At 53.9% G+C, this 17,523-nt stretch overlaps 1 protein-coding gene across 2 annotated transcripts in view; it reads right to left on the reverse strand.

Annotated features, from left to right (window-relative positions):
- Positions 1 to 15,712: 15,712 nt before the first annotated feature.
- Positions 15,713 to 17,523, reverse strand: part of TSPAN14 (tetraspanin 14) — a 53,614-nt gene continuing 51,803 nt past the window's right edge. For both annotated transcript variants that reach the window (XM_026504570.4, XM_057308513.1), the window contains exon 9: positions 15,713 to 17,521. In XM_026504570.4, the coding sequence (XP_026360355.1) occupies positions 17,450 to 17,521 (72 nt within the window). In that variant the 3' untranslated portion in view covers positions 15,713 to 17,449. The remainder of the gene's footprint in view (positions 17,522 to 17,523) is intronic.

Below are 17,523 nucleotides of genomic sequence, written 5' to 3' on the forward strand. Positions count from 1 at the left end.
TCTGCTCCCACCTTGCCAACCTTCTTCTTCTCCAGGACATTGAGCATCCTGACGTAATGCTTTTAGAACTCTGCCCTCTCGCTGTGTTAGCGCCCAGAAAGGAAGCAAAACAGAATCAGTAGGAACAAGGAAGGGGCTTTACCATGGATGGAATTCAAGGACACAAAGGTGGCCAGCTTTCTCTCTCCTTTCCTGTCATGAGGTTCTAAAGCTGTGCGTGTGCTGACAGATGAACCCTCCAGGGCTCAGGTTTGGTTGTTGCTGTTGATCTGTCTGTTGTTGGCTGCAGGTGTCTGGAGATCACCAATCAGAGTGATACAGTTTCTCTGTGCCCTGAATCGGAAGCACCTGGGACGGAGTGGGATGTTGCTTTCAGATGGGTAGGACTGGGTCTAAGAGGTGCTCACAGCTACTCACGGCTGCCCCTGTATTCCAACAAGGCAGCTGGGCTCCAGAAGGTAAGTAACCCGCCTATGGCTACCCAGTCCCTAAGTTGCCATCTTGGGACTCTACCCGCTTTTCAAATTTGATGTCCCTGGCAACTGTGAATCTTTTGATGGTTTGAAAATGTAACCCGACCAGAAAAAAACAACTGATGGGGATCTGGCACTGAGGCCTGGTAGGATTGGTGATCTTCATGTCCCCTTCCCTCCCCATGAGGGCCAAAAGTGGATCAGACACCCAAGGGTGATGGACCACAGGTGTGATTGGGTCCTCTTCTCTGGCTGCTAGGTTAGCACAGGACAGGAGAATAATGAAGCTGTTGGGATGAGTTTCAAGCCACAGGGTCGAAAACAAATAGAGAGGGCCAGGCTGCCCCTCCCCTAGGTCTAGTTGGCTTGCTGTAGTGTGATGGAGACCTTGCAGCCTCCACACTGAGGCTCGGCCACGCAGAGCAGTGGCCCTGGACTCCCCGCTCCGCCCTGTCCTCAGTCCTCCCACCTCAGACATCTGGCGACTCCCCCACTTGTGTGCTGGTTCCCTCGGTTTCTTACACCGAGGGCTTCCCTTGCCTAGGGCACAGCTCTCCACGCTCTAACTGTGGTTGGGTGGGAGAAAGGAGTCCAGAGCAGAGACAAGGGAACAGGGGCACGAAGGGAGTCCAGGCTCCTGCTGGCAGCCTCCTTCTTTCTTTGGGCGGGGGAGGGAGGGAGACGCCTGTTGCGAGGACAGCAGGAATAGGCAGGCTGCAAGTAAGCCTCGGGCGGGGTGGGGCCGATGGCACCCCTGCGGTGGCCACTCTGCCCGGAGAGGGTGGGTGGCGGCCGGAAGGAATGACACATGCTAGCTCCCCATTTCGTGCCGCAGGGGGCACGGTGCTCCCGGGCAATCCCAGGTCGGTGGGGCGGGAGACCGAGTCGCCAGGCGAGCGTAGCCCGGGTGCCACCGGGTCCCTGGATGGGTGGGAGCCGTTCTGCCGGCTCGGCGCCACCTTCTGCCTGCCCTCCCCTGCGGAGGAGGCCGCTCGGCCCGGCCTAGGGCGCCCCCTGGAGGCGGGTGTGAGCGCCTAGAGGAGTTGGGGAGCTCGCCTGCCGGGGGAGCCCAAGGGACCGGACGCGAAGAGGTGGCGTCGGGATGGGGGAGGGCACCCCTCTCCCGCCCCCGGCGCCGTGCGGCGGGGACACGGTGGCCGTCAGTGGCCGCGACCCCAGGGGCAGGGGCCGTGCAGACGAAAGGAGTACCGGCTGGCGACAAAAAACGACGAGAGGGGGCCCCGGCTCTGCAGATGGCTGTCTGCGGCATTTCAACTGCCCTTGTTTTGTTTTCATTTATCATTGGCCACGTGATTTGTTTAATTCTGCCCGCTACCGCCATTGCTTCTGGGGCGGGAGTACACGCCAGCAGCGCTGCTCAAGGGACTGGAGACCACCTGAATGTCCCTCTGTGGGCTACACCTGTCGCAAAGAATGGGTGGGGCTGTCTGCTTTGGCAAAGGAAGATAATCCACATCCACGGCAGATAAAAGGAAAAGGTGACCCACAGGATATTGTGTGCAGTGTAATCCATTATTTGAATTTGTATGTGATTACTTTCGTGTAGACAAAGGACAAATACGGAACACACATGGCTTCTTGCTTTCTTCTTAGAAGGGGGAGACTACTATAGGCAATTCTGCATTGTTTTATACAGTAAGCTATAGAATACATACGACTGAAGCAAAATGTATTTCAAAAATCCTAAAGTGTGATTCCAAATAATTGGCCCTCCACTCCTGCACCCAGCCCCAGGGAGGGAGGGAGGTGCAGGCAAAGCCAGAACTCCCTGGCCAGGAAGGCTAGAGTGTCGGGATGCATGAACTGCTCATGTCATCAGAGGTCCCTAAACCGGAGAAGGGCTTGGAGGCATTTCTCAGCTCTGGCGCTGGTGCGAAGAGGAGGCTGGAAGAGCAGGAGGCAGGGGAGGAAAGTCCACTGACTTTGGCCAAAGTCTAGGAGGTGATAAGGACTGTATGGGAGCTGCCAGTGGGGGGACCAAGGAGAGGAGATTTGGGAGACATTTCTTATCCCAGAGCCTCCTATCGGGTTCTCTCTGCATCTGCTTAAAATCCTTTTAAAACTTAAATCATGGCATTCTCTGCTCAAAACCTTGCAATGGCTCCCCTTTTACTCAGAGTCAGAGCCCAAGTCCTCATAGGGGCCCATAAGGCCCTCCAGGATCTGCCTCTCTCCATCCCCACCCCCTCAGATAAGCCCTCCCATCCCTCTCCCTCCACCAGTGCCCCAGCCTGCTGGGCTCCTGGCTTTGCACAAACACACCAGGCATGCTCCCTCCTCAAGGTCTTCCCCGGGCTGTTCCCTCTGTCTGGAACCTCACCTCTTTCAGGTCTTTGCTCAAACTTTTAACTCCTTCCTCTGTACTCCTGATCCTCTCTTACTCTGCTCGATTTTTTCCCCTTATTACTTACTTTGTAAAACACCGTTTACTTATTTTGTGTGTTTCTCTCTCTCTCCCTTTTAGATAGCAAGCAGCGCTTCACTGATTTCCTCCATGCCTGCCACACTGCTTAGTCTACAGCAGGTGCTAGTAGATAAATATCTATTGGAAGAGAATGAAGGAAGGAACTTGCAAGGGGGAATTAATTAGCGCCTGTGCAAATGCTGGGGAGGCATCCCGAACAGGACTCTGGAGTGAAGTTGCTGGAGACTTGGACATAGGAGTCATGAGCAGATAGGCTAAATCTCTGGGGCATTAGGTAGACTGATGGCCCTACTGTAGGCCCCCTGCCCTGGATGCCCCCCCACCACCACCCCATGCCCTCACCACACAGTCCCCTAAAGGCTGAGACAAGTGATGGCCAGAGAACCATATCATCTTGGCCTCGGGAGAGCCTGGGTGCAGCCACTGTGTAAGGATTGGCTGCAGGAAGGCTCTCCTTAGATTCCACTCACCTCCCCTGGCAGAATCACTGGGGAAGCTGCTTCCAAGAGCACACTTGGGATCTTACCAGGTCTCAGTTCTGCAATCCGAGGGCTCAGTGGAAGTCTGGAGTAGTTTCTGCCTTGTCACCAGTTAAGCTGCCCTGAAAAATCGTGGCGGTGAAAATCAATAGTGTCCCCGATGAGTACAACAACTGCATAGAAAATACGACGTGAAAAAGGTCCCACTCACAGTAAGAACCAGATATGAAATCCTGGAAATACATTTGGCAAACAATGTGGGGACCTGTGTGAAGAGAAGTAAAACTCACACTGAGAGCCTGCCTAGGATTTCAGGTGGCATAGGAACATACCACATTCACAATCAGAAAGACCTAATGCCAGAAACTGTCTAACCCATCTGTGTTCGTTGGCGTCTGACATGGCTCCCTGTGAGTCCCTACTTCCTGGTATTCGTGACCCCACATGTTAGGGTTGCTCTGTGCCATCGATAGAAAACGCTAGAACGGTAATCTGTCACTTTTGAGGTTAGGGCATAAAAGGCATTCTGCTTCCCCTTAGGGTTCTCTTTCTCTTAGCACATGGGGAAGCCACGTGAGCCCCACGTGGTAAGGAACTGACGTCTCCTGACAGCAGTCATGTGAGTGAGGTCGACAGAGATCTGGTCAGCTGAGGCTGCAGCCCTGGGCCAGCAGCTTCACTGCAACCTCCCAGAATCATCCAGCTAAGCTGTTCCTAGACTCCTGACCCTCAGAAAGGCTATGGGATATATATGTGTTAAGCTGTAGGACTTTGGGACAATTTGTTATGCAGCAATGTAAAACTAATACAATATCAAATTAATTTATATAGTTAATGCAATGTCAGGCCAAACCTGAGAATTCACTGGGAAGTGGGGGAGAAGCCTGATAAAATGATTGCCAAGTTTGACCAAAAAAATGAATAGATGAGAACAGACTAGAAAACACTGAGGAATATTGAACTCTGTACTGCCCAATTCAAACTTATAAAGCAAACATTTCAGTTCTGACACAAGAACAGGCAGGTGGAAGTGAGAAAGCCCAGACACAGATCCAGACATATACGGAATTATTTAGTACGTGGCCAAAATGGCAGTTAATAAGGGGGAAAGAATGAATATTCACCCAAGAAACAGACCAGAAGTAGTCAGCTAGATCCTTGTCTGTCACCTGTGATCCTACCAGGACACCCTTCAGTGGCCGTGAACCCTGGGGCCTCTGCAGTATTAGTCATAAGCACGAACATTTCAAAGTAACTGATGGGGTCAATATATGAGGTTTAGATTAGTAAATCACGGCAGGTCAATGGGATAAAATGCTGTTCAGCCATTAAAATTGCTGTCCAGAAGACCATTTGTTGACATAGAAGGGTGCTCATTATGTACTGCTAAGACAGAAAGCAGGTTGTAAAATATTATGTGTACTATGGTCTCAGCTGTATAAATGAAGAAAATAATATTTTAACTCCTACTGCCTTTGAAGGAGACGAAGCAGGTCCAATTACAAGGAAAGGCCTGGGGTGCCTGGGTGGCTCAGTTGGTTAAGCATCTGCCTTCGGCTCAGGTCATGATCCCAGGGTCAAGGGATCAAGACTCATGTCAGGCTCCCTGCTCCCTTCTCCCTCTCCTCCCCATTCCTGCTCACTTTCTCTCATTTTTTTTAAAAAAATGAATGAATGAATGAATGAATGAATGAATGAACGAACGAACGAATGGATGAATGAAAAGGCCCGTGATCTGGAAACCTTGCCAGGTGTGGATGTGCTCATCTGGGAGGCCGTGCTGGGGTGAACCAAGCAGCTCCATGTAACACAGGCTGGACATCAGGTTCCAGAGCGGCAGAGATGGCAGGGGAAGGAGAGAGGAAATGACAGATGGCCACACAACCCAAGGCTGTGGACCACCCTGTTCCAAATCTTCATCAAAATGATTTAATTCTCAAAAGGCTTGACATGAGATTTCTTATTTACGGGAAAAACAGAAAACAAACCAAAAGAAAAAACAAACAAAAAAACCCACCCTTAACCTTTATCCAATTCTGCCAGGACAGAGGAACAAAACAGAGACCACTAAAGGGCACAGGAGCTGGGTGCCTGGAATTAGCAGAAATCATGGGAAGAGCTGGGGGCTCTCCCCACCATGAACTGGTGGGGTCCAAGGACCTCTGCAGGGCAAGGACACCCACGCCGACACTGTAAACAAAAAGACTACAGTACAGACACAATCATGCATTTATGATAATGGCGGCAGAGCCCAGGCTGCAGCTGGCCGGGCCTGACATTTCCACGACTCATTTTCCTCTTCTGTACATGCGGAAGAAATGGCGGCACGCATTAAGCAGATAAGGTAAGCTATGTCAGAGTCAGCCAGGCACATAGTAGGTGCCAATGTGAGCTCTGTTTCCCTGCTCCTCAATCTGGGACCTGATTCCTCACTAGCTTGGTGAGTCAAAATATTAGGTGGGGCTGATGGACTGTGGCAGCTAGTTCTGCTGCCCAGAGAGCTTTCCCAGACACAGTGTGACTCAGGCCTGGGACCGACAGGCCCGCACTGGGAGAAATCGGCTGATGTTCTAGAACAGTTCTAACTTGGGGCTGCTGCCCCTCCTGTTCCCCACCGGGGAGAAGGTCTTCGTGCAACAGGAGAGAACAGGGCCGACATGCAGAGCGAAGCAGAGACACTGATGGAGGGAACACCCCCGTAGTGTGAGGTCCCACCCCCGCACCCAAGGCCCTGCTCCCTCTCTGTCTAGGAATGTCCCACTGTCCCTGCCTGCCCTAGGAACCGATAACCTTGCTTGAGTTAAGCTCACTGCTACCCGTGCATCCTGACCACCCCAGTGGCTTGGCTTTCTCTCCATTTGTCTTGCCAAGGATGCTTCAGAGGTGGACAGGACACCAGTTAGCTGAGGCACCTGGGGCAGAGCATCTCGAAGGGCTCTTCTTGAGGCCCCACTTCTCACAGGAAGTCCTCCCAGACCCCAGGCCTCTCTCTGAATGCAGCTGTCCCACCTCCTTGCTGCCCCAGTCCCACTCCCTCTGTCTCCCTCCTGGAATCCAGGGACACAGCAAAGGAAGAGGCAGTTTCTAGAGGAGGTGAGCCCTTCGTGCCTGCACACAGCGAGTGGACGAGGAAGCTCTGGGTCCTCGGGGTGGAGGAAGTATTCAGCCAGCTACCACCTCCCCCCCACCATCTGACACAGACAGACGACCGACACTTGCTTGTGCTCCTGCACCCCGAATCTCTCCTAGAGCCCTAGTCCTGCTAATTAGAAAACACTCTGCTCCATCCAAATTCCCCTGGAACAAGGCCACTCAGCATAAATAGAACAGATTGGCTAAGCCCCAGCCCAGGACTGACTCTTATTAACTCAAAGGGCAGGAGCAACTCTGGAGCCCCAGATGGCAAACAGGCTTACATCACAGGCAGCTGCCCACGAAGCCCCCTCAAGGTCCCCTGGTACCTGCTGAGGACCACACAACCTGTGAGCACAGCCTGCGGTGCCTCGCAGCTGCAGACACGGTCACATCCAAACCGCAGGCCCAGCCCCACAGGCCCCAGCCTGTCTTGACCCGCAGAGAGAAGCAGTGCCCTTGCCTTGGGAGCCCAGACCCCCAGGCCAGGTTCTGAGGCACCAGGGGAGCCCTGAGCCCCCCTCCCCCTGCCATCCTCGGAGGAGCAAGCAGGGAAGAGCTGCTAATATCTCTTACACGCCCACTGTGTGGCAGCAGGCACTGTGCCAAGGGCTTGCTTTCTCTATCTCATTTAATTCTCAGAACAAGATTACGAAGCGAGAGATTCGATTATCCCAAGGTCAGCTTTATTGTCAAGGCCAAACAGTTGCTAGCGAATCCAGGATTTAAACCCACCATGCTGAGCTGGAACAGGTCTCTCTCCTCCCACCCCACCCCAGCCCACCCTCCAGCCCACTCCCCCCCCCACATTTGTTCTGAGTTGGACAGTCCTTCCAGGGCCATGGAGCTGTGCCCACACCTCTCCAGTGGCCAACCTGGAGGGCACTGAGAGGACTTCAGTGTGCCACGTGCCCCCCATCTGCTTGCAGACCACATCCTGTAGAGTCTACACTCCTGCCCGGCATGGTGAGGTGCCCAGTGCCTCCAGCCACTCTGGTGGCTGAGCAGAGACCGTGAGCTAATAAGCAAGCCAGCCCCGTGCAGACTGGGCCCTCAGTTCCTTGCAGAGGGAGCTTCTGGAAGACAGTAGAGCCAGTTCTGTTCTTCATTTCCCTCAACTGTGGGAGTTGGGGCACAGACCCCTGGTGTCCTCCAAGATCAGACCTCTCCTCTTCTTGCTGGGTGTGCAGCCAGACCTTTACCAGCTGCCTGTGACTCAGGGTAGCATCTGCATTCCGACCAAGGGAATGGGAGCTCAAGGGGTGTGCCTGGCCCCCAGGCTTCGTTCCTAAGACTGCCCCTCCTCCCCTTCTTCCCCAACCACCAGCTGACTAGAAACGACTCCAAAGACCTAGGATTATTTTTCAAAGCCACCGAAGTTTAGGGGATGCTTGCCACAGTGGCTAGCCAATTTGTACTTCACCCTCACGCCATGGCCCTCCCACACTTGAGCACGCGTCAGAATCTCCTAAGGACTGGTTAAAAAGAGATGACCAGGCTCCATCCCAGAGTTTCTGACTCCAGAGGCCTGGAGTGGGACCACATAATTTGCACTTTGGACACGTTCCCAGGTGACGCTGCAGTGGCTGGTCTGGGAGCCACACCTTGAGAACCTCAGCACTACCGCCTAAGCTGTGGGTTGGAAGAACTATCCCCGTTTTACTGAGGAAACGGCCCCCGGTCCCTGGCTCTTTCTTGAGCGCTGTGTTGCCAGCGCTCGTCCATTACAGAGCACCCATCAAAGAGTCTCTTTCCTATGTGAGAAAACCACCGAACACCGTCCACCCCCTGCAGCTTCCAGGAATCCCATGGAGATCCACAGGGAGGGGAGAGAAACGCCCTTCAAAATGTAATTATGTTTGAAAAGAGATTCAAATGCACACATTACAAACAAGGGGAATCCCAGGAATCGTGCAGAAAGGAAGAAAGGGGGAATGATACCGAAATCTGTCACATTGGTTGTCCCAGGAGTGAAGTGTTAAGGATCTCCCCGTCAGATGAGACGTTTCTTAGAGAACGGATGACCTGGCATTCTGTTGACTACGGGGGAGCTGACGGCACGCTCGGAACCCAGATGATGTCCACCCTCCTGGATTTGGCTGCTGGGTGGATGGCAGGGCCCTCAGCGGAAATGAGAGAAAAATGGAGAGGAACAGTTTGGGGTGTGGGCAGGATTTGGTTCTGGGGAAGAGAAGACAAGTTCAGTTTTGAATGCAGCTCCTGATGGGTGTGCGGGGGTGGCCGCGGGGCTAAAGCAGCTTTGCTGACACCCAGGCTCTCGGGGCAGCAGACACCACCTGACCTCCTGAGCCATCCATCCACTGCTAAGAGGGCAGCCAGTGTCCCCAGGACGTCTCCCACAGTGGCTGACCTTTACTTAGGGCACCTGGGAGATACCCTAACCCCCAGACTCCATTTTTCACAGTAAGAGATTGGCTCCTTTGGATTCCCTGCCTGGGTCCAATTTATTAAAAGTGAGCTGTGGCCAGAAAGATGAGAGATGGAAGGAAATCTTTTTTGAAATAAGCAAAAATATTCTGGATGTCTCTGGTGGAAAACAATGCATTGTCTTGGGTGTGCTCTTACAATGATCTGATTCTAGGCTTTCATTACCTCTGAGCAGCTTTACAACGAAGCTGTAGAGTTAATGCCAAATACTTCTTGTCTATGGACGTGCATAGCTGTACATATCTGAATGAAGCCCGACGACTCCCTTTCCCCCTGAAGAAAAAGCCAGTCTCCACATTCCTTTACTCCATATGGATTTATGTGATTTCTCCTTCAAACTGACTGTTAATCTTACCAGCTCCCTCACTTAATTAATGAGTTAAATAAAATTTTTGACACATGCATATGTAATGTTACATAAGTAATGCTTTTTTTGGGGGAAAATTATCTCTAACAAAAGGCACACACTGAAGACCATTGGCTCTCAGAGTTGAGAAGGAAGACTGGCCCTGGTCCACGTAGCACAAAACCCGCTCCCAGCCCCACCCATATCACCCCCACCAGGAGATGGCGAGCCTGGGCTTGTACACCTCCAGAGACAGGGTGCTCATTTCCTCCCAGAGGCCACTCCAATGCTGTTCAGATAGGCCCACAGCTGTGCTCATTTTAAAAATCAGGGGAAAAAAAATAGATCTAAAACTAAAAGAAAACACCAGGCCTAGGCCCAGTCCCTGCAGACAGATGAATGACTGCATCCAAATAATCACGTACAAACAGGGCGGGACCTGGGCTCTTTGCAAAGGCCCGGTGAGGCTGAATGGGCTGGGCAGGGAGGGTGAGAGGGAGGACCACGGGCCAGACGGTGGCAGTGACTACAGACTTGAGACCGCTGGATTCACACTGCCTTAGAACAGAACCTTGACCCAGCAACCTTCCTGACTGTGGGGGCTCCCACAGGTTTTTAGACACAAAGATTTCCTCCTGGGAGTAAGCACAGTGGGGACCCATGCACCTGTCTTACACACACACACACACACACACACACACACACACACACTCGTCTCCCTGACTCCTGGCTTCCGTCCTGCTGAGGCTGCCCCACCGCCTGGAGGGACACCCTCACCCATCAGAGGTGGAAAGGACACAGGTGGCCTCCTGGCCTCGGGCCCTCACTCTAAGGCCTTGGCAGGTCCCCGTACTTCTCTATGCATTTGTTCTCCTGACCAGAGTGGGACCAGCTGGGGTCCACCCCATCCAAACATGATGCCCTGCCGCGTTTGGGGCTTTGGGGCTTTGTCTCCTGCAACGCCTGGTTCGGGGCTCTGTCCTCTCTCCCATGCCAGGCTGCTTGAACCCCTTTTCCCCCACATCACCCCTCCTGGGCCCCTTGAAGGCAGGCTGTGCTGCTACACTGGGTCCCATGGGCTGGCCTCTGAGGACAGCCCTCATCCCCTAAGAGGGAGAGGGACACTCTGCTTCCTCTGGGGGCTCCAGGGACTTCTGGAGTTGTGGTTTCCGGCAGGAAAAACCCACACTCCAGGTGAGAAGCGACGCCCTCCCCTGACTCCCCACCTCTATGACACAGAAAGCAAACAGACCTTGAATTCCAAATGCCTGCTGAGTCTCCTTACAGAGCTCCAGGCCTTGTTCCTGAAAGGACAGACAAGTGGGCATTTCGCGTCAGCCTGGCTGGACGCCTGGGCTGTGACTTGGAACCCAGGCCGCTCAGCCTGGTGGGGACTGGCAGCCACCACCAACTGCTCTTCACTAATCTTATCAGCAGTAATTCGGGAGGCACGTACTAAGTGCCCTGGACCGACATTAAACACTTTACCCACCTCATCTCACGTCATCCTCCAGACAACCCCATATGGGGCTGTTATTATCCCCGTTTTTACAAAGAGGGCTCAAGGAGGTTAAGTCACTTGCCAGAAGCCACACAACTGGCAGTAGTTGGTGGCTGGGGAGTCATGGTTCCCCGGGCTATTTCATCTCCACTAATTAATGGAATATTCCCGGGCACCTTGTGAAATAAAGATAATTAAAACGAAGAAACCGAGGTACTAAGTTTTCCTTTTTCTTTTGAGCCCAAACTCAAACTCAGGCTCAGGCCTCTTCCCACCACAGCACAGGTCCTAACCTTCCCTCTCCTCTCAGGTAATGACTTTCGTTTCGTGGCCCCGGCAGTGCAGGGGAAGCGGAAGAGCCTGCCACAGTCCATCCCCATCTCCACTGGGGATGCACTCCCACGGAGCCAAGACCTCCTCCTCTCCCTCCCGCTTGTCTTGGTCTTACCTCCAGCAACTAGCTGCCTCTCTGGGGAAGTGGCCCCGCAGGCAGGCAGAGCCCCACGTGGGCACCACCCTTCTCCAGAGCAGGATTAACCCAGCCACCAGGGGGCGGCAATCAGGCGTGAGCTATCTGGACCCCAGAGCCCCATCGCAAGCACCCAGGGCATTCGGGGAGATGGGGAGGCTCCTTGACTTCACAAGTGTCACATCCTAGAGCTTCAGCCAGGCTGGCAGGTGTGAGGTTGGCAGGTGCCAGGCTCGTGTCTTCCCAGACTGTAGCTCCCTCCCTATGCAACCTCAGGGGCAGCCCTGAATCCTGAATGCTTGTACTTCTAAACAAGGATGCCACCCAACGACACGGTTCCCCCATGACCAGCCAACTCCCAGGGCAAAAGCAGACGGCTAAGGCTCCCTTGCCCATCTCGCTCAGCCTCTCTCTGGAACCTGTGCTGTTAGAAGGCCACAAAGGCTACTGGGAAGAGTCCTTGGAGAGACATCGCCCCCCTCCCATCTAACCCCATGGCCCAGAAGGAGCCCGTACTTCCATCGCGGATGCTCACAGCACCCTCACCATACCAGCTGTGGGCTGGCAGCAAGAGACACGCCCCAGCCCCAAGTACCCAATCATTACAATGTCAGCCCACCTCCTTAGAGAACGCCTTTAAAAACATGTTTTTCTTGCAAACTGTTCTAGGAAGGTATTCTAACAACAAAACACCATGGAGTTTTTATAACCCCTTGTAACAACAAAACACCACACCAGCTAAAACATCCACCCACAGAAGCATCATGAGAGTTGCTGGCAGCCTCCTCAATGTTCACCCCCTTCCACCGGGGTCTGTTGCCCTGAGGTGTGGTTTGAGAGGGAAGGACGAGCACAGGGGGTTCTGGGGTGGGGGAGGGGGAGCTTCCCTCAACAGCTTCAAGACCATGCCAGTCCCATCACAGTAAGGCCCCAGGTTGTCTGCGATGGGTCTGCGCTCCCTCTGCCGTGGCCGATGGGGACACTATGGAAGACAGAGCAGACAGAATAAAAGAAACCAGATCCTGTTGGCGTCGCTGAGCCACTTGGATCAAACCAACCCCGAAACTCACCCCACCTCTGGACTTTCCAGTTTCAGGAGCCAAAAACCTCCCCTCATTGTATAAACCAGTTTGAACTGGGTTTTCTGTTACCTGCAACTGTAAACATATTCCCCTGGACAGAGCAAGGTTCATTCACGGGCTGGCCCGTCCTGCCGTGGTTGGTGGGCCCGGGAAGACGCACCGTGGATGGGCATGCACTCACGGAGAAAGATTTCTGAGATCTATTAAGTAAAATTAATTGTTGACTGCTACGTAAAATATGATTCTCATTTGTGTGAAAAAGATACCTGAATATGCATCCGCATTTTCTGGAAGGGCACTTAATAGTGGTTGCCTCTGGGGAACGGGAAACGTACTTTTTCACAGTATACTAGCCCACGTGTAGATTGCTTATACATATAAAATGAGTAGTTTTAAAGTTGTTTGAGGTGATAAAATTACAGTCCAAGTGATCATTTATTTTGGTAGTTATTAAACCATGCCTCCGAAGCCCCGCTGAAGTACGAGACGCAGAGCACGGGAAGAAGGCAGAGGAGAGAAAGAATGGTCTCCGCCCTTCCCGAGGAACACTTCCTTTTCTCCTCCTCCGAAGCTGGGCTTTCTGAAATCGGTCACTCCACGGGAACAGCATTCACTTGAATGTAGCCTTGACTTTTTCTTCCTGTCAAAGTCACTCCCCAGTCCTTGTTCCACAGAGCCTATGGCAGGTTTTCCAGAGGCACCCGGGAGACCCCAAATGCATTCTGAGAATGAACGTACCTTTTTACTGCAGTCTAGAGGAGGAAAAGCCAGGTCTTGCTGAACGGCACTAAAGGTATACAGTTCTCTGGATTTTCAGTGCCCCGTCGGCCCTGGAAGGCCAGGCAGCAATCTCTTGAGTAACAGACACATGCTTATGGAAGTATCTTTACCAAGATCCCTCATTTGGCACGAGTTACCACAGTTGAGGGGAAGGCAACCTAAACATCCTGTGGTCCCATGGACAGACACCATGCATGACCCTAGAGCTGGAAACGCCCACCTGTGAAGGTCATACAGTCATCCTACTCACCTGGTACACCTAAAGGCATTGCGCCTCTGGGTGACAGGGCTGAGCACTTGATGCCTGGGCAGGACCTTCCTAGGATGCCGAGTCCTTCCTTGGGTGCTGGGACCATTGCAATAGCCCCTCACCTCTCTCTGTGCCTGTGCAGTCTGTGCTCTGAGGCTGCTGACCAAGAGTGGTCAGGTGGCCCCTGCTACTGAGACTGAGGCCTTCCCTTCTCTGCTGGCTTCTGACCAGGCCTCCTCTTCTGGGGAGCTCTCCTCTCGGGGTGGCTAAGATTGCAAAGGCCTACATTCCTACACGTGCCCATTACTACTCTGGTGGCAGCCCCTTACGCGGTATCCCTTGGAGAGAAGGCCAAATCTGACTCCTCGCCATCCAGTGCAGAAAGACCTCTGTGGGCTTGTTGGGTGGAGAGCAGCCCTGGCCTTGCAGGGAAGTGAGCCTGCTCCCCAAAGCCCGGGCTTCAGGGCAAGGCTGAAGCATTGTATTCTCCCAAATCCAGGTACACAGGTAGGAATGAGCACTCCCCTGCCTTCTCCAAACGCCTGTCGACCTGCCACAGAGCCCATTAGCTGGACAATCTTCAGAAAACTGCTTCTGCCCAGGCCTGCCCTTGATGTGGTTTTGTTCAGCAGAAGCCAGGCAGCCGGACGTCACGGCTGGCGGACACCAGACCTGTTTTAATAGATACAGGTTCTGGGGCCAGCTTCCAGAGTTTGAGTCTAGATCTTCCAAATCCTCAACAGGAGTTCCCCTTTCTGCAAGTCTTATGTTGTGGGCACAACAATGGCTTCCTCCGAGCTGTTCTGATGACAGAGTTTAACTGCTAAGTACCCGGAGCACTTCCTATGTTCCAGGAGGTTCTGTAGCCAAGTCATTTTTATTGTTACTCATGTGGGGAAACCAAGCACAGGCTTCCCGTGCACCAGCACAGATAGTTTTCCTGCCCAGCTCACAGCCTTGCCCTTCAGGCAGGGGGCAGGAGCACGCCTGCAGACGGGTGAGCTGGGCAGTGGCAGGTGCAGCTAGAGGCGTGACAAAGATGGGCGGGCGAGGGCCAGGAACCTGGCAAGCCTGGGCCACGGAGGCAGAGGATGGTCCAGAGTGTTGGGAGCTACAGAGGCCAACGGGGCTTGGTGAGGGGGCTAGCAGCTTTCAGTGAGGGAGGAGAATGGTGGGCTGTGGCAGGGCGGGGTACAGAGAGAGAGCCCAGACAATGAGCCTCCCTGGGAAGGGAAGGAAGGCAGGCGAGGGGGCCAAGGGAAGCTTTTGGAGACAGGGAAACATGTAATGGTGTATACAGAGAGGACGTGGGAAAACAACAATGCAGCCAAGTCCTACAAGGAGGGGGGCAGGAGGGGCAAGGGAAGAGCCGGAAACATTACAGTGAGAGTATGTGGCAGCGAGGTGGGGACGTGCACAGGTTACACGGGCCTCCACCCGGTCTGGGAGGGCAGGGAGTGCGGGGGCTGCGCGGAGAAGGGCCGGGAGGGCTCCACCGTGGCTCCGTACAGAGGCGGGTTCACTGGAGACGGCCACATGTGCACCACTTCCGCTGGGCCTCCTCTCTATTCTCTCATCCAACCACTCAGAGTCAGAGGGGATGGCTCAAATGGCCAGAGTTTTGTAAACTAATTGAAAAAACCAACTGAACTTCGAAAAAGTCATAGTCTTTACCCGGAGCTGGGCTGTGACCTGTCAAGAGACTCACAAGGGGTCCAGCCACCAGGTTGACTTCGACAGATGGGCCAGCAGGAGCCGTCCAGGAAGCTAAGCTGCTGGGTGTCCACGCACCAGCGGCGTGGGCCTGGTGCCACCATCTCCCCCAGGGCAGGATGGGTCAGAGGCACACGGCAAGGTGGGCAATGCACTAACCCTTCACAGACGGGCCAGCAGATCCAGGCACACTCCTGTAGCAGCAGTGCCCACATTCCAACCCCAGCGTTCCCAAGCTCTCTTGCCTGGATCCTACCGCCCGGGCTGGACAGAAGTAGCCTAATGCTTCTCCTCGAGGCCTACAGAGTCAAAGCCCGGCCTCGTGCTTCCAGCTGGGCATCATCAAGCCACAAGCCCGCTTGTTCCAGCTCTAACCTCCCTACAAAGGATAACAGAATCTAAAACAAATCACCTGATGAAAGTTATTCCAGATTGTACTGACCATGGACTGCCTTTACCCTCCACTGTCCTGTCGTGCCTGATCACACCCGGTCCCCCCAGTCCCCCTGGTTCCCCTGGCAGCCGAGTTTACCACTGCGATGCTTAATGCCATCTTGATGTCACTCAAAACAAAAACCACCAGGACAACAGCATTAATATAAAGATATATTCCATAAAAGAGTTTGGCAGTCAAAGAAAAGCATCACACTTCCTGAAAACACAAGCATTCTTCTTCCTCTAGTCTACAGAGAAAATTATAAAGAAAAAAACAACCAAAAAAACAAAATTCATAACAGCATCAACAAACACCCACCAGTATACACCACACTAGCATGTACACTTCGGCAAGTCAGTGAAGGTAGCACTCAATCCCTGAACGATGAGGACAGAACTGGTAAAGATCCAGAGAAGCATTAGAAAGGAGCCCAGCCAAAGACGTACAAACGCCCCAGCCATCCCCGGCAACGGGGGGGGGACAGTGGGGGAGGGAACCATTCAGTACATAAGACAAACTTCATTTCCAAGAGCAAGCCCCCTAGGATAGCCCTGCCAGGGAGGGTGGACATGGTCACCACAGATATCCTGATTGGGGACAGTGGAGAGGGGTCATCACAAAAGTCAGCAAAAAAAAAAACCATCCCGAGCTTCTACACAGCTGCAGGCGGGGGTCTCCGGCTCGACACAGGGGCCCGGCCACAGGTCAGCTCTCCAGGGAGAGGCAAATGCCAGGCCGGCCAGCGGCCCTTAGCACGTGGCCTCGACAGGAGCCCTGGTCACAGGTTCCGGGCTGGCCATCTCTGGCTGAGGCTCCCTGGCCTTGCAGTGGGGGGGCGGGGGTCAGGATTCAAGTTCCGGGTGACGGTTTCAGTAGCACCAAGACCAGAAGACAGCGAGGCCAAGCTGGGGAGGGGAGTGGGTGCACATGAACTGGGGGTACACAGAGGAAGGGGGAGCGTGTGTGTGCACCTGGTATGTGAGGGACGAAAAGGAGAAGTTGATGGAGTTGGTTCTTGAGACACTTGAGGGAACTGAGAGGTATGGCTTCAGTCCCAGACACGGTGTAAGGCTGCTTGGAGGGAATGCCAGAGGAAATGAAGAAATGGTGTGAGAACATTCTTATCCCTATAAATAAACTATTTACACACTTTCAGAGAGGGAGGGCCAACTCTCAGAGGAGAACCCTGCGCGTGCCCCCCTCCCCCCATGCCATCTGGGCACAATGCTGTTGAGACTGGAGGCAGATCTTGCCCTGGGAGGGGCAGCGGGGGAGGCACTCCGTGGCACCCGTCCACGCATGGCTCAGGCTTACTCGGACATGGCTGAGGACCCTGCAAACATCCCCCGACTTGTGCAGACACCACAGGCTCCACTGGCATGGTCTGCTTGTGCCCCTTCCCCTCTCCCCAGTTCTAGGCAGCACCCTTCTGCTGCAGGGAGAAGCCTTGTCCGTGTCTGCCAGGCCCCCACCCAAGTCCCACTCGCAGCAGATGTGGCTGCCCTCCGGGCCCGCGCCGATGACACGAGTGCGGAGGCCAGGGTGGCCCTACAGACACCCCGAGTCTCCAGGAGAGCCAAGTCAGGCCCTTTTCACAGCCACGGGAGCCTTCTGTCCCTCAGAGTCACCACCCCCGCTTAAAGACATGTTCTCTGTCTCTGGGTAGACCCCGGGTGGCGGGGTCTCCGTCAAAAGTCTGTGCAGGTCAGAGGGGCCCCTCGGTCTTCAGCACCAGCAAACAGAAACAGAGAGGTCACGTCACGCTGATGCCGAAGACAGGGTGCGGGCTCTGGCTGGGTGTGTCCACTTCTCTCCCTCGGGATGTCGAGTTAACAACAGTGAAGGGCTCTGGCCTCCACGGTGTGGCTCAGCTCTGCTCGCTCACCTTTGTTCCTCAGAAGTGATGACCTGCCTTCACCGCCTCAATGTCCGAGATCAAGGTCTTTGCCAGGAAGATGCCAAAAATCT

The sequence above is a fragment of the Ursus arctos genome, unplaced genomic scaffold (assembly GCF_023065955.2).
Source record: "Ursus arctos isolate Adak ecotype North America unplaced genomic scaffold, UrsArc2.0 scaffold_7, whole genome shotgun sequence".
Lineage (NCBI taxonomy): Eukaryota > Metazoa > Chordata > Mammalia > Carnivora > Ursidae > Ursus > Ursus arctos.